Raw genomic sequence first — 22,513 nt, 5'->3', positions numbered from 1 at the left:
CTGCCTCCCTCGTTGACCCATCGCACTTCTTTACTGGTACTTCCGCAGGTAAACGAACACTTCCGAAAACCATAGACTGCGTCAATACGATTTCCAAAGATGATCGAATAATTAGCATGTAAAAGTCTGCTACACAAACTGTTCCACGCAATATCACTTGTTCTCATAGCGTATATGGTATCGTACGAGACGTCTGATTCATAGGCTTGGGTTGGAATACCATGCTTCCGGTATGTGTTTTAAGTTTTATATTGCTCTCTTGTTCAGTTTGAGGAAAACCAACGACGAACACGAGAGGCAACACTACCTCTGATAGGCTCTTTGAATCTGAACGTGCAACGACCTGATGAGCTACCTTGGAAACGGCGCAACGTATCGAACTTTTTAAACAATTATTTCTCAGCACAACCTCCCATGCAACACCCTTAGAAGCATTTCTGTCTGTGTCTGACCAACCTTTATGAGACCTAAATGTATAGGATTAGTGGATTTAGAGAGAGCTCCTGACTATGTTTGCTGGAATAGACTGTTTGAAATTCTGACGCTGAGGATATAAAATACACGGAGGGTCAAGATATCGACAGCTTGTGTGGAAACAAGACTGGAGTTATGAGAGCCGTAGGATACGAATGGAAAGAAATAGTTTGAAAGGGAGTGAGGTAGATTTCTAGAAATTCCTGATGCTATTCACTTACTCCGCTGAACAAGTTGTAAAGGACACCCATTACACATTTGGAGTATGTACTAAATGTTAGGATAAAGAAGTTAAAATCTCGAAGTTTACCAACGACACCATAATTATGTCAGATTCGTCATAGGCCTTGGAACATCAGTTGAAGGAACGGATACTATCTCTAAAGCAGGTTAGAAAACACCAACAAAAATAAAATTCGGTGGTGGGACATAGTCGAATTAAAACCAGCCGACGCTGCGGCAATTACAATAGGAAACGGCACACCAAACGTAGTAGATCCGTTCTGCCAAAGTAGAGAGACTGTATCATGCCGAATGACAATTTCGAGCAAAGAAATTCAGGAAAATGGTAAGTTTACTAAGATCTAATATATATTAAAGCGTTAGAAAGACTGTAGTGCTGAAGATTAACTTTACAAATCTGATAACTAGTGACAACGGCTGAATAGAAAAGGGAAAAAAATACATGTGGCAGAACATGATAACAGAAGGGGCCAGACGATGGGGGAAATCCAGAGGCATGAAGGAAATAGTGGGAGTTTTAGGGATGGGAGGATACAATGTAGAGACAGACAAAGACTAGACTACAGTAAGCAGTTAAAATGTGTGTAGATAGCAGTAGCTAAGCAGAGATAGAAAGACTGTTTATATACAGCTCTCCAAGTTATTCAAGTTACTGGCCTATTGAGCGCAACAATAGAAAGGCAGACACGTTATTAAAGTATACTGGAAGATTTCTGACAGTAAGTAATTCATCAGCGAAACCTCAGCTCACCCAATCTTAGTTACACATAGTCTTGGGTATTATTCGTCATTTTCGTTCCATCACCGTACACGCCAATAGAAGACACGAAGAATAATCGAGAAAGAGCTGGGTGTTTAGTCCGTTATACATCTAGTGAGAATGGCAGCGTCACGGTGATATTTTTTGGTGACGTCGGACGAGCGCTCGTTCTAACAAGAAGGCGGCAACTTATTACTCCTTCCCATAATGTTCCCTCCAAGTGGCCAAAATTTCTAATTTAAGATATTGTAGTTAATACAATATTTTGACGTTCGCATTTAGAGACCTGAACTAGTCGCGGATAGTGGTAGTGGTGCACTATGTACCATTCGTGACAGGTTTCGGTGAGTTTCAGAGTGCAAATTTAGATAAAACCTCCCGCGAGTACAAAGCGATTCAAATTCATTGTGGGTGGATTACGGAGGAGGGTATATTTACCGTGACGAAGCGGCTAAGTACTGTATTTAAGCAGGTGGGTGGCGTGTGCGGCAGCAGCCACGGGCGCAGGTGGCGCTACTGACGGCGTCGCTGCCCGCGGCGTTCTCTTCGGCTGGGCTCGGCAACTCGCCGGCTCTCCGGCTCGGGGAACCGGCGACAGAGGGGCAGCGGCGCCGGCGCGTTGCCCACCGAGGGGGTGAGCGCGCTGCGGGGGCGGCGCGGGGGGTGGGAGAGCGTCTGCGGGGGCGGGGAGGGGCGGGGGCCTGCTGGGAGAGCCGCAGTCGGCGTGGGCGGGAGTGGCGGAGAAGGCCCGGGCCCAACCGGCATGGCACTGCGCGAGCGGCGGCTGAGCGCGCATTCACCACGTGCTGCTCCGGAGATGTCGTCAGTCGCTCAGTGACGCTCCGACAGGACAGTTGGGAACCGACCAGCAATGGAGAAGGGACCAGGTGCTGTGCTCTCTGCCTCACTGGTGCTGATGCTGGTGGGCTCCGGCGATGCCTCCCTGCTCCTGCCGAGTGCAGGCGTGGGCCCGCGTCTTCGCTTGGCGCAGCCTCCGGAAGCGCAGCCGGCGGCGGCGACCGGCGACTCGGCGGCCGCAGCGGTGCCCATCGGCGTCGGCACCGCGGCCGAGCGCTGGCTGCCGCTGCCGTGGTCCAAGCGGCAGGCCGCCGAGCCGCACCAGCACCCCGACATCCCCACCGCGCTCACCGAGCACCTCATCATCCGGTCGCAGCGCGGGAACCGCCAGTACGACGTCCCGCAGATCGGTGAGTGTCGGCGCGCCACATGGCGCTCAGTCCCGACGACGCCGTTTCCTCGCAACGCACTCCTCATCCCCTTCCCGCTGCCGACTGTGGCGTCCTCCCCTCTAGTAGATATATCTCTCTATTCTCTGTCGCTTGTTTTATAAATATTTTATATCTTTCTCTTAAATGGTCGAGAGCTTCATTGTATATGACAGCGTTAGGCTCGTCACTCTTACGTAAATAATATTTCATTTGTCGTCACTGAATTAGTGTCGTTATTCTGGTGTCAGTTACCTATGATCTTACAAAAAAAAAAAAAAAAAAGGACTGCATTGGCTTTCTCATCAACCTTAGTCGCACGCTTAACTGTTAACATTTCTGATGATTTAGTGTTTCAGTGAGTGGAATAGACGCTCTTAGGACTTTTATAACTCGCTGTGTCTTTTATACTGGTGACTTGACGAGCCTCAGTTAATGTTCGTCTTTGCGGTGATTAGGCCCCTATTGCTACGTATAAGCTCTCCATTGGCTCGCCGTGTCAAATTTCAATGAACAACAAGTGACATATTGCCTCATACGATGAAGCGACCATCCCCAATTATCTTACTTTCACTAAAACTTCTGTATCACTTGCTTTACTGTTTTTCTTAAAATTTATCTACTGCACGTGTATAGTTAGCCTCACCTTTCGAGCACTCTCCTCTTCTGTACAAAATAACTTCTATCAGTTTCTCTAAATCCCACACTTCCTATATTCATTTCTTCAGCATAAGATTCGTACTTTTAAGTAGCTTAAATTTTAGATATAGATATAAATATATTTATATATAAATTGATACTGTCTTTATTATTAAGCAATGACATACTAATTTGTTGTAAGTTTTCATAACGTCCGGACACTTGTTGAACAGATATCAGCACATTCAAATTAAGTAATTGGTAAGAAACGGAGACAGCGTAAAGCACGACATACAAGATAGCATGGGCCGTTGCTAACGTTGTTTTCTGTTTCTGTGTGCACTATTCGTCTACCCTTTGTCATCAAATGCATGATAGTTTCACCAAATAAAATTTGTCTGTGTAATTATGTACATTAATTTGCCAGAAATTGGGCTATACACATCCATAAGTATCCTGCGGCAGCAACAGGCTGTACCAGCCATTCCCAGAAATATCTTCCTACCATTTTACATCCTTTTCTTGATAAATTTCAGAAAATAAGTCGTTGAGCATATATTCCGCACAAGAAATGAAGATAGTGGAGTACATAAAAGGTAACTACGACCAGTGTCATAATATATGGAAGTGTTGAGACACCTGTTTTTCACATATATTCACTCCATAATGACAAATAGTTCTAAGTCATTTTGAAGAAATTTTGAATGATAATCACGAAGAACTAAATTCAGCTCTAATAAACATTGTCGAGAAACAAACGTGAAAAAGAACAAACGAATACAAGTCCAATAGGGGAAAAAACAATGTCCACGTCTGAGGAGAAACTGCCTGTGGCGCACAGTACCTCAAAAACTGCCACGTATATCGGTCTCCTTACAGATTAAGAAGCAATGTTTAAAGTTTAACCTCTTAGAATTCCCAAAATTATATTATGTCTGTGAACAAATTGACGAGTGAACTTGAGTGACTGCTGAAATTCAGCTTTGTTCATTCCCTCTTTAACTCCCTTGCTGGCATCATTAGAAACTCATTAGATTATACTAAGGGTATAGTTTGTTAAATAACCTTGAACACAAAGTAATTTTTTTGAGGAAGCTGACTTGCAACATTAGATACCTTGAACACTACTTCGAAACATCGAAGCGTAGGTTCCAGGATATACGCATTAATGGCGAGAATACGATGTCATGCATCCCTTGAGTTTGTTAAATTCACATATCACAAAAACTCTTCTTTGAGTACTGATGATATCAGGTCTTCATTCTACACGAAGTGGATTAGGGATACAGCCTGAAAGATGTTCCCAAGTATCGCGTAATAACTGACTTTGCGTGGACCTGAGTACAAGCCTGCACTATTGGTTCGGCTCCAGCCCGCTCACTTGTTAACAACCGAAGATGTCTGTACAACCTTAGGGCCAATTTTCAGTGTTAAGTCCTTTAAAGTGTTACAATTACAAGCAAAAATTATCTGCGGTATTTAAAAGTGGATGAGGAGATTGTGTAAGTCAAATTACACAGAGATTTTTTATAATAGTAAATCTACCTACCCCAAGCACGCAAATAGTTCCGGAACGATACTGAGAAAGTTACTTCGGAATTTATAAGTAAATATAATATTGAAAATGGCTCTAAGCACTATGGGACTTAACATCTGAGGTCATCAGTTCCCTAGAATTAGAATTACTTAAACCTAACTATCCTAAGGACATCACACACATCCACGCCCGAGGCAGGACTCGAACCTGCGACCGTAGCAGCAGCGTGATTCCGGATTGAAGCGCCTAGAACCGCTCGGCCGCAACGGTCAGCATATATAATGTTAAAACCAGAAATACTCTATGCAATTCAGATTTTCGTGTGACAGTTATTTCTTGGTGACGAGGATTTCCAAGTTCCTCGTAGTCTATAAAAATCTCCGTTCTTGTATGGAAGACGTGTAAAGCACGTTGATTGACTATGTTTTACGTGTTCCATGATGAATAGAGAAGATCTTTCATTGTTTAAAAAACTTAAACAGGCTGCTTTCGGGTATCGTTAAAATCGGTTATCGCCGCTGTGAGATAATTCGCTAAACTGTACGATTGGTGTAATGCTTTATTATAAGTTAAACTTTCGCGATTCAGTAAATAATAAAGACGAGAAAATTTATAGACCTTCAATTTCAGTTCGCCTATATGTTCGTGGCGTGGCAGCCGACGCGATATAATTTTTACTCTCGAAATTCTCCTTGTCCGTTTAGCCGGATTTACTACAACCACGTAGACTCAAAATATATTTGTAAATAAGATCATTGCTGTAGAATTTCAGAGAAATAACTTTAAAAACCTTACATATTTCATGAAACTATTTTACTATTCATTCGTTAGCGGTTTACTTACGTTCGACAACATTTAATATGTACGTTGACTCTTTGACTCTGAATTCAAATGAAGATGTAAATTGTTTAAATGGGCGGTAAAATATATGAAATAAAGACATCTCATGTTCATAGTATCAAACTGTGCACAGACTACCCAACAATATGACCTTCCTATAATTCCTGTACCACCTGCGGATGACCATGGGCTAAGGCATGCTGTAGTAATAGCAGTAACCGATAAATATACCATGTCTTACAGATCGTCGAAACCTTTCTAACTAATTTGTGTAATATTTACCGAGAAAAAGATAGATTGTGTAGGTATGGGGATAATAGTAGAAGACGTAGAAGCTGGAGAATGAGTTAAAGATTTAAAAAAACTGGATGGTCATAGGTAGATAATGAAAGGAAGAGTTTATCTGACGCAGCGGACTAACTTATGCTGCCATTAATATCTAATAGTTCCAAAACACTTTTGTCACAGTAGTACTACTATGTAAAATGCCCTACATCACAGTTTTAACTTTCACAGACTGAAGGTTTAAAATGGATTCTAAGTTGCTTGTTCCAACGTGTAATAAAAATCGCTAACTCCTACACCAATTAGTTCCCCCATAAAATTGATCAATGTTATCCTGTGGGTCCGTGAAAAAGTACAAACCATTAGTACCACGGAAAGAGAATGACGAAAATGTCTTATTACACAGCATATGCGTCGTATATATGGATGTGAAGATCTTAAGGACGAAATTAAATGTGACATGTTGCGTAACTGTGAATGAAATGTGAACCATACATAGAAAGAACTGCTATAGTGTAGTACAGAAGATAACTCAAGCATAGACGTAATGAGACGAACAGAAATGACACTTTTATTCGGACACAATAATTAATATGATTCGTAATTTTCCCCTGGATAACATACGGCGGGCAAAACGTGCTCTGCAATATGCTCCCATGATGGTCACAAGGTTGGTAAAGAGTTGTTGTGGTAGGGCCTTCTTTTCCTTCAACTGAGAGGTTGTCAGTACCTGAATAGTCGTTGGTGCATGTGGACGTACTGCATTACGTCTGCCAAACAGGTCCCACACGTCCTCAAACGGATTAAATCGGCCAACGGGCAGGACACTACATTCGTCTAATACCATTTCGTTCCCAGATCTCTTCGACCTGCACTGTTCGATGTTGTGCGTGTTGTCATCCCTAAAAATTAGGTCAGGACCGACTGATCACCTGCGTAAACGAAGGTGGAGAAGAAGTGCTGTGTCATATCAACGTTGACCGGAGACTGAATCGTGTTCAAACATTTGGAGTCAGTAAGAAAATGAAACATTTTGCCTTCGTACTCCGTGCCAAATGGACCTCAAAATGATCGTGTTCGACACTGTTCCTGGGTACATTACGTATTACCATGTCTCACCATATGAGAGTACGTCCTACATTTTCGAACATGATCGTTTTGGTTGTCCAAGGGCTATGGTGTAAAGAGGCGTAATTCTGCATAGACGTACTGACCTCCAAATATTTGAAGACGGTACAATCACCGATCACCGTTACTATGGCGCTGTATTATTTTCCAGTGGGCGTCTTTCAGGGGTGCTTTGGGCCCTGACTTACCTTTTATGGAAGACAATGCACGCGGGCATCAAACAGCGTAGGTGGAGGATCCCTTGGAAAGAGAGAATATTCGGCGCCCGTCTCTCCCCTCCTTCCCCCCGCCAGCATGGGCCCTATTTGCAGAGAATGATGGCCGTCCGTGGTGATCAGATAGCCTGTTAAGAACTATGTCCCCACTTTTGAAACGTCCAGAGGGCATCATCGATCGCGATGACTTCAGTGTGATTATTAGTTTTGACTAAAACTGTCGTTTCCTTGCGTCTCATTTCGTATTTCTTTCAAATACGTTCTGTACTACACTGTAGCAGTCCTTTCTAAGTATAATCCAAGTTTTGTAGAGCTATGGTACTTAGCAGGGACACATCATGCCACAGTTACTCTCATCCTTAAGTTCTGTCCTCCAGTGTATTAGCAGATTGTATGTATGAGTGAGATTGTTCTGAGTTATTACAACGCTTCATGTACATTATAAAATGAGACGATGACTGACAAATTTGAAAATTCGGACACCATCTTCAGAACAATTGAGAAAGACTTATAAGGGAACAATTGGTTGTCGTTCTTGTGTTAAACTGATTCACAAAGTGCTAAATCGTTTTGTTCAGAAAAAGCGCATATGGGAAACGTACCAGAGAGCAGCACTGTGTTACAGTTGATGTGGTTCATTTATTCGAAGAGCACTATTACAAACAAGAAGATGAAATTTACAGCCCACACAACTGCAGATTTCTGTAGTTTGTGATGATTAATAGCTTTAACCAACTAGGGATACCCCGTGTTAAATTAGTCCCTGTGGAGACAGAGTTAATATTGTCTCAAATGTATTTCCTTCATGAAATGAAGTCATGTCTTAAATGAAATGCAGGTCACAAATGATGACTACACAACTATCCTAAAGAGAACATAGCTCACTCTTTTCAGAACAAGGTTCTTTGCTGTCGAGTTTTGTACTCTCGTAAACGGCACACATGGGTGCTACTCGGTCCCATTAGCATGATTGTGAGCAGAGTTTAACACTGCATGCTCGAAACAACACCTGAAATGTGATTCTCAGTATATTCATCTTAATTACATTCTTCTCCACAAGTTTAAAACTTATTCAGTAATGAAGGCATTCAATAAAAACTGATAATTAAAAACGAAAACAATTTTCTGGGGAAATGGTAGTTTCTGAGGTTGGCGATTCACTATAATCATGACGCCCGTAAGCCTCGGACCGTGGCCGATGAGCTATGAATAATTTGCAAAATATGTTACAGAATGTAAGCCAAATTTACTGCGGTAATGGCAAATACTATTTGCGTAGAAGGCTCTGCTGCTATTGAGAAAAGGGAGACACAAACGTCAGAAGTCTGTTTACACATATTGTTAAATGACAAAGGAATGGGCTTTGTTTAATTTTTCTACTAACAAACCGAAGCCTCTACTGAGTAATTAGAACAGAAATAATATTCTGAAATTGAACTTACATAGAACTGAATCATAATTTTAGCGATATGCTGTGAAGTGAATATACAAGCGACATAGTCCCTCTCATGATGCTATGGCTCACCAAGGGAAAGAAAGCCATCACATCTACCGTTAACAGTACGTAATGGTCTTTTGAATATTTTGGGAAATTTAACATTCAACAAATGAATGATTACATAATTTTGTCAAGGATTATTAAAACTGAAGTATAAAATATTCACTAGTAGGTTTATCCAGTTGGCTTCTAAGAGCGGGAGACAGTATTTATTGCACTGCTCAAGTAAAATAACTCTCGAAATATATCAGCTGGTAGCCCACAGGTACTACTCGCTAAACAACTGCTAGAAAACATCGTATTAGCATAAATGTGGGGACTTCATTTTATGCCGCCTTCTGATGTTGCGCCGCATGCTTTTACGTTGCTCCTACATATTTTCTACCCACCTTCCATGAGGCCATCGTCTGAGTCTTTTTCTTCATCATGAATCCTGCAATTACGAGAGAGATTATATTTTCAACCTCCTACTGGTCGCAAAATTAAAATCACAGTGAAAATCCGACGATGTTTTGCGCAAATGTGTTGCGCAGGGTCTCAAGTATGCCTGTCGATTGCGTCAGAAGACACTTCTCAGTTCTGAACACACCCTGAGCAAATAAAGATGCCTAGAGAAATCATACGCTGTCTTTCGCTGAGGTTTTCCGTCTTTCATGGCGTTCACATAAAGTAACTGTTATTTGTAACAGCAAAGTGCGGCAGTACTGCATAAACTCACTGCAGCGGCAACCATGACGCTCTTGCAGCATTTTCGATGGGAAGTGTTTGAACACTCGCCGTGTAGCCCGGACATAGTCCCCTTAATTTTCGTGTCTTTGCTCATATGAACCTCTAGCTATAAGGAAAGCACTTTGACACAGACAGGAAACTGCAGACCACTGTAAGGAAATGGCGGAAAACACACGCACTGGCTTCTATGACGAGTGTATTGGAAAGTTGTCGCAATGCTACGACAGATGTCTGCATCGGAGCGGCGATTATGTAGACAAATAGCTGGAAGGTGTAGCTAAATATTGCAATTATAACATTTTTAATTTTCACTGTTGCTTTAATCTCGTGACACATGGAAAATTGAAAAGATAATCGTCCTCGTATCTGGAATTCAAAATAAAGGAAAAGACAGAACCTCATGTATGGCAGCTAAATACATGTAGGAGCAACGTAAATACATGCTTCGAATCATCAGGAGGTGGCATGTAATAAAGACTCCATATTTAGGCTAATATTATTTTTTTCTAGCAGTTGCTTAATTAGTCTTACCTGCGGGCTACCAGCTAAGAAGTGCAGTAAATACTGTTTTCTGCTCGTTGAAGCGAACTGCATAAATCTTCTAGTGAATATTTTCTACTTCAGTTTTTTGTGGTACGCTCTCATGGGACCAAACTGCTGAGGTTATCGGTCCCTAGGCTTACACACTACTTAATCTAACTTAAACTAACTTACGTTAAGGACAACACACACACCCCTGCCCCAGGGAGAACTCGAACCTCCGACGGGGACAGCTGCACGAACCGTGGCTAGCCGCTCTAGACCCCGCGGCTACTCAACGTGTCTACTTCAGTTTTAATTATCCTTAACGCAGTAATGCATTCATTCATTTGTTGTATGTTAAGTTGTCTAACATACTCAAAAGATTACTAAGTACTGTTAACGCAGATGTGATTGCTGTATTTTGATTGGTAAGCCAAAGCGTCATGAGAGAGATTGTTTCACTTGTGACCTGTATCACTTGGCAGCAGATCTCTAAAATTATGGTTGAATTCTATGTAACTTCCATTTTGAGAATATTATTTCTGCTCTAATTACTAAGAAGAGGATATTATCTGTCAATAGAATAACTAAATCAAGCCCTTTCCCTTGTCATTTGACGAACATTGACCGCCATGGGTATAGCCTAACGTCAACTTCAGGTAGTACCATTATTCTCAGAAAAACATATTCACTTTCAGCATTAGTTTTTATTCAGAGCATCATTCCATTACTGGTTCAGTCCTAAACTTGTAAACAAGAATGTAAGTAACATTAACATACTGAGAATAACATTTCAGGTGCAGTTTCGGTAATGTTATGTTAAAATCTGCCCACACATACGCCAATGAAGTCGAGTAGGATCCAAATGTGTTGCTTAAGAGAGCACAGAACCCAGCAGCAAGGAAACCGCTTCTAAAAACAGTGAGCTATTTCCTAACAATGAGGTCGAGATTTGAAAAATTTTAATAATGTAATGATAATTTTATGTTATTTCTAAACAGTATTAACATCAGTAACAAGAAACTTGCTTCTACGTGAACATTATAAATTAATGTTAATGAGTACACAGTAGTTCATCAGTGAATCTGGTGTCACGTGAACTATAAAAATGGTCCATTTAACGTGGAGCCAACTTTTAACACTAAATATGCTCTTCGGCAGACCCCTTGGACACTCAGGAAAACCACGTAGCCCACTGACTTCAGTTAATTAAAATAGTTTACTTTAATCTGAATAGCTTATACTGAACGTTATAGCCGCGCGGGATTAGCCGAGCGGTCTCGGGCTTGCAGTCATGGACTGTGCGGCTGGTCCCGGTGGAGGTTCGAGTCCTCCCTAGGGCATGGGTGTGTGTGTTTGTCCTTAGGATAATTTAGGTTCAGTAGTGTGGAAACTTAGGGGCTGATGACCTTAGCAGTTAAGTCTCATAAGATTTCATACACATTTTGAACAACTCAACGTTATTTTTATTCAGGTGGTTAAACACTGCTTCCAGGATTAGACGAAAGAACAAATGACCCTCATGAAGCAGAAGCATGACTTTATTTAGTTACAATTCTAAATGGACCGGCCGGAGTGGTCGAGCCGTTCTAGGCAGAACATTCTGGAACCGCGCTACCGCTGCGGTCGCAGGTGCGAATCCTGCCTCGGGCATGGATGTGTGTAATGTCCTTAGGTTAGGTAGGTTTAAGTAGTTATAACTTCTAGGGGACTGATGACCTCAGAAGTTAAGTCCCATAGTGCTCATAGCCATTTGATCTACTGGAATATGAGAGAATTGTTTTTGATCTCTCATCATCGAGCCTTATTAATAAATAAAACGGTCACTAATAGACAACTATTATTTGGCTTTGTGTCACATTAACATTACAGAGTGGTTCGTTGGTGAATAATTAACCGAAAGAGCAATTTTACCGAAATGAAACGAATAACGTAAGTTGCTAGATGATGAAATTTTCCGTAAGAACACTTATAAGACCATTCGTTATTATATAGTATGACGCTGTTGTCAAACTCCCGAATCTCATGCTCTGTAAACATTTTCCTAACAAATATCGACAACGTACAACCGACGAAGGAAAGAAAAATATGGCATATTACAATTGAAAAGTTGCGTCTTTTAATTTTTTAAACGTTCTGAGATCCTTGTCTCATTTTACAATGTACACGTACGCATTATAATAACTCAGAACAATCTCACTCAGACAAAAAATTTGCTAATACCTCTGAGTACAAAATTTAAGGAGGAGAGTAACTGTGGCATGATGTGTTCCTGCCAAGTAACATAGCTCGACGAAGCTTGGACCATAAGTAGAATGGACTGCTACAGTATAGTACGATCGGACGCAGAAAAAAAAGAAGACGATAGATACGGCCCTCGTAATTTCGATATTGCAGCTGCTATCTATCCGCTTGGTTGGATATTCCACTCTCCGGTATTACCTATTCAATAGGGTTATTACTACGACCTCCATACCAATGTGTTTGTTTATCCACATACAGGGTGTCCCACAAGGAATGGTCATTAATAAGGAATGTAACAGCAATGACCATTCGAAGCAGAAACCTCTAGAAGACATGGGCTCTAAAATGCGTACCTTAAGAGCTATGAGCACTTCATTGCTGTGAACATATCTTCCACTGGTGTGTTCGTAGCCCTCAAGGTGTACATTTTAGGGCCCGTGTTCACTAGACAATTTCTTCTTGTTTTTGTCAATATTATTTCTTCGCAAAATATGGAAAGTAAAGACCTTGCCGTGTAAGAGACGTGTTTCTCAGTATCGAATATAAAGATTTGCTCATTGCTCTTATGATGTGCATTTTAGAACACATGTGTACCAGATATTTTTGTTCAGAATGGTCGTCCTTGTCATATCCCTGAATATTAACTTTCCTCCTATGATACCCCGTATATTGTCTGGTGACAAGGTACGAAGCCTTATGAGGCTGTTTTCAGATGAGGTAGTTGCAAACGTGAAGATTCCCTCTTTAGGCAAATGTTACGTAAATCGCGTAAATAGTTGAAATGATCGTATCACTATGTGGTTGCCCGCCCCCGGTAGCTGAGTGGTCAGCGCAACGGGACGTCATACGTAACGGCCCGCGCTCGATTCCCGGGTGGGTCGGAGATTTTTCTCCGCTCAGGGACTGGGTGTTGTGTTTCCCTTATCATCATCATTTCATCCTTACGGACACGCAAGTTGCCGAAGTGGCGTCAACTCGGAAGACATGCACCAGGCGGACTGTCTACCGGCGGCAGGCCCTAGCGACAAGGCATTTCCATTTTTACTATGTGATTGATGGTCTCTTTCTGGAATCGATCGAAACTATCACGTATCTAGGAATATCTATATGGATCAATTTCCCTTTCCCAGGTACCGAGAAGTGTACTTCCCACCAACTGTATTACTTAATAGCGTTCGTAGTAATACGTTGTAGCACCTCTTTACGCTCCTAACACCTATTGGTAGTTTACTACACTATCTGCGGTTCGTGTTTGTTGTGGAATATAGATTTCAGTTGCCTTAAAATGTGTCTTGTGCTGTACAGGGACGCTCGAAGTACATAGATCGCCAAACAATGTTGTATATGGGCCAGTCGTTTATATGCACACTAACAAAGTATTTTTTCCGAGAGGAATTTGAAGTATATTTGACACAAAATTAATATTGCTTTTGTGGAAAGCAGGGAGCATACTTTCTTCCAAATTAATTATTTTTCTACGCTCATCAAATAATGTCGTGCCACTTTTGTATGTGGTAGTACCATGAACTGGGTGTATAAGAACTGCTTGCCTGACATCTTTTGGTAGTACGCTGTATTATGTGTATAAAAACTGCTAAACTTTCAGTTCCTGTTTGCCGAAAGATGGTTACTTTAGCCACTTGTGAAGAGTACATCCATATCTACACATACACTCCACAAGCTACCGTATTGTATACGGCGGAGAGTGCCATGTACTTTTACTAGCCATTTTGTTTCCTATTCCTTTCGCAAACGGAGCTAGAGGAAAACGATTATCAGTATGTCTCTGTACGAGCCCTAATATCTCTTACCTTGTTTTCGCGGTATTTACGTGAAATGTCCTTTGGCAGCAGTAGAATCGTTCTGTAGATATCGGCAGTGCTTGTTATGTGAATTTCCCCAACTCTCTTTTGCGGAGAGAACGTTTCTTCCTCACAGGGATTCCCATTTGATTGAATGAAGCATGTCTTAAACACTCGCGTATTACTCAATCCTGCCGGTAACAAATCTAGCAGCCCTCCCCTGAATGGCTTCGCTGCCTATTCTTAATCCGACGTGGTAGGGGTGACAAACACTTGTAACACTGAAGAATGGATCACAAGAGTGTTCTATATGTGGGCTACTTTACATGGGAATTTAATTTTGTTAAAATTCTCTCAGCAAACCGAAGTCAAAAATTCGCCGCCGGTACTATCGTCGTTATATCTTCATTCCATTTCATACCTCTTTGTAACGTTATGCCTCGATATTTAATCGATATGACTGTGTCCAGCAGTACACAACTTATACTGCATTTGAACGTTACAGTGTTGTTTTTCCCACCTACCTGCATTAACTTACATTTTTATACATTGAGAGAAATTTGCCATTCATCAAATTAACAGAATTTCTGTGTAAATTTTCAAATGGGTTCAAATGGCTCTGAGCAATATGGGACTTAATTTCTGAGGTCATCAGTCGCCTAGAACTTAGTCCTACTTAAAATTAACTAACCTAAGGACATCACACACATCCATGCCCTAGGCAGGATTCGAATCTGCGGCCGTAGCGGTCGTGCGGTTCCAGACTGAAACGCCTACAACCGCTCGGCCACTCCGGCAGAATTTATTTTCTGCACATTTAAATAAAAATAACAAAAATTGGGCCGCACTTCTACCGAAAAGCGTATACGGGTATGGTGTAAGAAGTCAACATACTGTTCATTATTTCTGTCTATCTTGTTCTGTGCAGAGACAGCACTATAATACCGGCGAATCTTGGAGGGGATACCGCAATGATCAACCATATTAATTGTGCCTCCGATTTCTGTTGGTTTTGAATGTACTGCTTCTAGCGAAGTTTCAGAGAATTCCTAAGAGATTAAAAATGGTACATAGACTTTATTATAAAATAACTTGCATCTTGAAGCAATATTCTCAGTCACAGAAGTGAAATGTGAAACAAAATACTGGTAATAACAAAACGTTGTTGAAACTGAGATTAGGTTCAGTCTTACTTTGTGGAGGACAAGTAATATGGGAGACGATATAATCGTTCTTTATCAGTGAAGGATGCCAATAAAGAAATAACAGCTGTGAAAGGTGTGTCAGCAGGTGTGTACGTTGTATCTGAAGTTGAGAATGTAGAAACTGCATTGTTTTTAAATTTATTATAACTGCGTTCCTTGTCTTCGGCTGACAATAATTATACGTTTGTGTGGTAGCAAATAATTCTTAAACATCACGAAAATTGTAAAGTGTGACCGACTATAAAAACTTCATATGAATCGTAAGCCACTACATACACAATTCCATGTTTTCTGACATCATTACTTTTAGACTTTTAAAGGGATGTTCGCTGCAAACGCTCCATTGCCCTTCATACTGAACTGCAAGCCTCATGTCATATTTATTACATGATCGCATGTCATTCACATACATAATACAGAATTAACATGATCCTATACTGAGTATTCAAATGCGATTCCCGAAGGCCAGAAGCTGATACGTTGACTAACAATCTTAAATTTGCGTGCGTTCTATTACCGAACCATTTATGCTGTTACGTAATTAAGTTTCCGTGATGCACTACTGAAGAGACCTTTCCAAGTATATTGGTTTTCTTGGTACATCTCAACGTTCGCCGTTTCATGTATCTGTTAACAGATGCAGCTGCGGTTCATTAAGCGTTCAAACGACAATGTGATAGAAATGGTGCCCATCTCGGTAGGCGGATGAAAAGTTCATACAGGAAAGTGAAATATGTAGAACGAAAGTTTTGAGTTCATTGATCTATTCCCAAAAGTCGTGACTGAGAAACTTGCCTCTAGATTGGATTGGATTGCTTGGGGGAAGAGACCAAACAGCGAGGTCATCGGTCTCATCGGATTAGGGAAGGATGGGGAAGGAAGTCGGCCGTGCACTTTCAAAGGAACCATTCCGGCATTTGCCTGGAGCGATTTAGGGAAATCACGGAATACCTAAATCAGGATGGCCGGACGCGGGATTGAACCGTCGTCCTCCAGAATGCGAGTCCAGTGTCTAACCACTGCGCCACCTCGGTCGGTGACTCTATGTACAATGATATCACTCGGAGATGCTCCAGGAAACAACGCACGACCAGTGCCATGAAATAGGACTCAGTGGCACAGGTCTCTGAACTAACTGACTGCTAACCACAGAATTCTGTAGAATGAGTAAAAATTCACAAGGATTGTCACTGTGGTGTAAATAGCCTTACCCCAAATCTATACAGATGGCGGACTCTGTGGTTTCATTTTCTATGAAATAAATCGCTGCCATGGAAAAAAACATATAATTTTTAAGAAGTATTACGTTTCGTGATTTATGTGGTGCCCTCGTCGTCATTTGCTTTCTCTCTTTTTCTGGTTTCGTCTCAGTTCCATAAGGACAGCCAGTTATTTCCTTCATATGTCCTTTAGGGGCATTGGCATTCGCACATCTTTTGACGGTCCCAAATGTCACTCTCGGCATACCATGAAACGACACTTCTACACGCATCGTGCCATTTTGAAGTTCATCGCATTGAGACCTCATTCGACCTCGTAAGAGTTGAGACCATCGTCGACCTGCGCACAGTAGTTTTCCTCACACATCGTAGTAATTAGAGCTTGACATCATCGATTCTCATACGTGTTGGCTTCTAAAATGTCTTTCCGATGATAAACTACCCTTCGTGATGAAATGCAAGGCAAGGCGTTGCTCGATTGCTTAACCTGACATCGAAAAGTTATTTAATTATCCTCAGACTCATGCAAATTTTAGTGTTTGAATATTTCCATTAAATGTGTGGATCACTACATCACAATTTAAACAGATTTTATACACAAACTGTTTAATGGGATTTTGCGTTTACATTTGGCGGTTACTTCATAATATCTAATTTAAAATTTAAAAAAATTATGGCCTGCGGGATTAACTGGATCTTTTCTTGGGTTAGTAATTTCTGCTCTTAATAAATAATATCACGGAGACCATAAAATTTAAGGTCATATATCGTTACGTAATATGTAGGTTAATTTTCCAATTTTTACATAGGTACTCTTATTTCGTCGGTAGCATCATTAGGGAGAACTTAGTCATTTTGAAAAAAACCATTTCAGCCTTCAAATCACTCGTATAAGATTCGACTGCGTTCATCGCTGATAATATTCCGTGTCGGAAACTTTCATAATATGACGCACGCAGTTACACTATATCAAGTCGTACCTGCGATGTTGGCTAACAGTTAGGTTTCAGTAATGCTATGTTCATATCTCATACGGTTATTCATCGATCTACTTCACCAGTCGCGTGAATATTTTCTTAGTTCTGGTTATGAGATTGTTCGTTATATCTCTTCTACACAAACCCAGCTCAGATTAGAATTCGAGGTATTATAGAAACACACTGTGGTTGACATTGTTTCAGACTACGTAAAGGAGGGTCACACAGAGAAATCATAAACTAAAGAAACGTAAAAGTTATATGCATTATGGATCTCAAATATTCTGTTTCACTCGTAAGTGTGTAAAGCACTTGCGGCCTGCAATAATTACGTAGACAGCCTCTACTGCAGTTAAATGAAGAGTCACTTAATCGAAGTTGCACCTGACAAAGATTGTTTGTTCTAGTGAGAATAATGTTTAGCACAAGGCTACGTATTTTAGTAAAGAATTTAGTCCAATAGTTTTGTACCACATAACTCTTTCTTGAACTTAATAAGACTAGGTTTGCACACAAAGTAATTTGTAGCAAAGTGAGAAGCGTCATCACACTCCCACCCTAATATTTAAATGTCAAACTGGACAGTCAGAAAAATACTAAGATGGCGAAACGAGTGAACTGAATGAATGTAGAAATGTAACAGATTTATTTTCTTGGCACCACTTTTACGTGTGTGAAGAATATGTGAGATAAGAGAAGTAGAAGATATATTCGTCTACGTGCATGTATAGTGTCTACAACTCTAACATTAAAGGATTTAATAACATCACAAAGTCTTCAAGCACGATATGTTTATACAACTTTTCTGGTATCCAACTCTCTGGAAATAAAGTTCAGTTCTCAGTTACTCCATAGCCATGCATGTGCTGCAGGGTACCGAGTTCTTCCAGTCGCTGAATGTTTGGCACCTGCGTTTTTTAAATGCCTTCTCATTTGTTCTCAAATTTTATGACAGTCGATATTTTCGGGGTATGAACGTGATTACAATATTAATGGCATTTTTATTTCAGCGCTGGGTAGCTATGAGCTGTCAAGTAGTGACTGGGTAACATGTGAATACTGTTACCCGTGTATATTTAAATAGCAGTGTTTCATCGCACCACTGAAATTATTAGTTATTATTGAGAATAACGTTCGACTGGAAGAAGTTTCATGGCGGCTGAATTTCCGCTGTGTCGCTGGCTGTTCTGCTCGACTCGTTACCGATCCACCGTGGCAGACCTCTAATGAGCATTATGTTCTTTAATTCTTTACACGGTAGTGTTCGGCGTCGTTGCGCTGCATGCGACTCGCTCGGAACACGTTGGTGTAATCGTAACTACCATGTACATCACACTCCATAGGTTGTTTGTAGCAATGATTGGATTAATCTGCTTAAGAGGCCAATTAGGATTCTACAGCCGAGTAATTTCCTCTGGCACTACAAATGGGACGTGTTCTGCACTAACGTAAACTACAAGAACAATTTAAAAGCAACATAAATCTGATTATTCAATAACAATGAACTGTTTTGGTTCAAAGCGTTACAGTACAATATAAAACACTCTCTCTTCTCGTATTTCTGTGAGGCCATTGATTATAACTATTCAGTTCTTTGTTCAACAGCAGGTACCTCATTTCGTATCATGCGCGATATCTACACTTCGAATAATTTAACTCCGGAGCGTGCGATTTAGGGTCGCTACAGCGACTTCCTAGCCAATTACTCGCCTTATGATTACCATGTTTTGTTTATAAACAATCAGAGCCTGCGTGCATAAAACCCTTTCCAAAAACAAAAACGTTCAGAGCATTACCCTCCAGTTGACAAATTACTTTTCAATCGACATTTACTTTACACAGCCTAGTCCAAAGGAAATCCCAAGTATGACAAAGACTGTAAAAACTAAATCATATAATTAGCAGCTACTGCTAAACAAACAGAAAATCGTTCGTAAAAAGTGAAAAAAATACAAAACTACGGAATTGCAATGGTATTTATCGCCGTCAGATTTTGTTGTACTATGGCAGTATCATATAAAATTGAATGATTAATAGGGGAATGGAGGGTAGATGACGAATCATTAATTCCATGGGACTGCTTTGAGAGAATGACTTGCTGGTGGGTAGCACTGTACGTCTGCTACAATATGACCTACGCCTAACCGCCAGGATTTAGCCATGAGGCAGCACAATTTGTGTTTACAGGAACGTTCCCTGTAATTTTTCAGTGCGTCTAAATAGAATTTGGATCATGTGTAGTAAGTTTTAGCAACATGGATTCAAGCTTTTCGCAAACTACAAGCTATGCCGTTTCTTTAGCGCTTGTAGTAATCTACAAAGAGAATTTAATGAAGTGTCGTTCCTACATTTACATTACAAATGGCCGCTTCGGCTAAGTTGACTAATTTACTGAGCGGACAAGACGATGGACTCGTCACCTTACCCTAACAACTCGTAAATCATTTTAGTGATCTTTTCAGTTTAATCTGCTGTATTCAACATGGGTAACAAGTATAAAATAAAGACCAACAGGCAGAAATGGCCAAGGGAATCGATGACTGTAGCTGTGGAGGAGGCAAAGTATGGTGCGGCGGTGTATGCAGCTTTAAAAAGTACAATCTTCCAGAAGCTACGTTACAGCGTTACGCCAAGAAGTACACAGAATAAGTAAGTATGTTTAAATACACCTCAGGTTGTAAGCACCGTATGAACAAAATATCATGACTTATAATTAATGTGTTATGTTTAAACTAATGAAAATTTTATTATTTTTCAGACTTTATCGGCAAACACTAGACGGTTTCGATGTAGATTCACTAACGAACAGCTGCAAAACCTCAAGAAATATTTCCAGGACTTGGACGTAAGAGCTATCCGTTTAAAAAGGGAACCGTTCCCAAAAATGGCCTTTGTCTATGTCGAAGTCCTGAATGTACAACATCGCGTCAACGAAGAAAGAAAGAATGTGGGTAAAACACCATACACATTCTTATGGACGCACTCAACTTATCTCTCAAAAAACAAGGAGTGACAGCTGCTGCGAGACTGATTGCTTTTAAAAAAACAGACGATGAAGCATTCTTAATCTGTACTCAAGATTTTAGCTGAAGAAAAGTATGAGACTCATCAGATTTACAGTGTAGGTGAGATTGGCTGCTCAACTGTTTACACTAAAAATTAGGATGTCTTCAGCCCTAAAAGAATTCACAGGGTTTTCAAATTATCTTCTTCTGAAAGGGTGTAAAAGTCAAAGTAACATTCAGCTTCAATGTTGTTGGCCATTACGTTCAACCTTTCATCAGTTTCCTAGGTTGGAGATGCAGCACTTTATGAACAATGCTACTCCCTGTTTCCTACATTTGTGAAATGAAAGTAGGCAGATGAACGCTGAAGCCTTTAACCAGTGGTTAGAACATTCCATAAAAAATGTAAGGCCTAGCAAGGGAAACCCAACTGTTTTGTTCACAGATAACCACATATCACATGTTTCACTCAAATCTGTCTATATATGTCAAGAAGAAAACATTAATTTGCTAGGTTTTACTTCGCATACCAGCCATCGTATGCAACCGCTGGATGTGACTTTCTGTGGCCCATTTAAAACTGCCTAGAGCTGAGCTTGTGCTGATAACTTAATGAAACACACAGGACAAATGATAACTCTTAAAGATGTCGCTCTGTTATTTAACGTAGCATACAGCAAGACAGCTACAGTAAACAACGCCTTAGAAGGCTTTAGAGAAACTAGGTAAGTTCCACTTTATTCAGTGATTCTGACTTTGAGCCATTGATGACAACAGAGAGACAACATAATGCCTCAGTGGTCATTCTGGATGAAAAAAAAAAATTGGATAATGTGAAGCCTCAGGAGGTGACGCAGATGACACCGAAGTAAGCCTAGATGGATCATCCTGTGCTCCTGACGTTAACGCTGATCAAACTGCAGTACCTTGGCATCATGTGCTGAATTACCCTACTCTGCCCTAGCTCCTTTACCTAATGCTACTCCAGAGGAAAGGAAACAGAGGAAAAAGTTGCCGTCATTGCAGTTCACAACCACATCTGTCAAATGAGCTTTATAAAATAAACATACTGAGATGAAATGCAAAGAGAAGAAGGAAGAAGAACACCAAAAGAGAAGAGCTGAAAAGCGGAATGCCAAACAACGGGATAAGAGGAAAAAGAACTTGATAAGGAACACTCTTTAGAAGATTCTTCAGATTCCCCTGATCAGTCAACTACACTGAAGACGCTGATGATCATGATATCCCTGGAGAAGAATTTCGTGAAATCTGGAATGACTGTGATAAATCAGAGACTTGGTATGCTTATGCTCGCTATCATAAATGGGCTCATGCTCCTTGTACCGAACTCAGTGCGGCAGAAGCGCAGTGCAACGCACATTATGCGACTTCTGTGCTTAAAATAACATGATTTTTTATATTTATTCAATTTTGTTTTCCTTCACCAACTTCTCCTTCTACTTACGTCAACCTACTTGCAAACTAGCGTAAGATAACGAAGTTTACATCATTTGAAAAAAGTTAAAGAAATCCCCGCTAATGGTACATTTAGAAAAACTACGAAATCAGTAGATGGAAGGCAGTTGTTCTGAGGTATCTGTATGGGCATCAGGTCAAAAACATGAGGATAAAAAAGGTCGAAAGCCTACTGTCGCCATCTTACTCTCCCTTCCCCTAAATATGAAGGCGAAACAGATGGCTGAAACTAAAATGATGTGGAACGCTACTATAAACAAAGTGAAGAACTCACTGGATTGAAAAGAATCTGCAAAGTCGTTTTTAAGAGTTTCAAAAATATCACAGTACACATCTTATCTAGCGATTTTTTAAACTTCAGTAGCCACTCGAATATCGGTAGAGTCAATGCTAATATAATCATTTAGTTTGGTTTGCTTGTTCGGATTGCTTATGTCAAGTAGTGTGCGAATGTCTCCGTTGAATGAATCAATGAGCTGATGAAAACA

General features: G+C 40.6%; 1 protein-coding gene across 2 annotated transcripts in view; it reads left to right on the top strand.

Moving 5' to 3' along the window:
- Positions 1-2,192: 2,192 nt before the first annotated feature.
- LOC126299208 (uncharacterized) overlaps positions 2,193-22,513 on the top strand; it is a 397,182-nt gene continuing 376,861 nt past the window's right edge. The window contains exon 1 of one of the 2 annotated variants that reach the window (XM_049990994.1): positions 2,193-2,685. In XM_049990994.1, coding sequence (XP_049846951.1) covers positions 2,349-2,685 — 337 coding nt within the window. In that variant the 5' untranslated portion in view covers positions 2,193-2,348. The remainder of the gene's footprint in view (positions 2,686-22,513) is intronic. The other variant, XM_049990993.1, reaches the window with a different exon arrangement.

This window comes from Schistocerca gregaria, chromosome X (genome assembly GCF_023897955.1).
Source record: "Schistocerca gregaria isolate iqSchGreg1 chromosome X, iqSchGreg1.2, whole genome shotgun sequence".
NCBI classification, from domain to species: Eukaryota; Metazoa; Arthropoda; class Insecta; order Orthoptera; family Acrididae; genus Schistocerca; species Schistocerca gregaria.
This window is presented reverse-complemented; position numbering and strand designations above follow the sequence as displayed.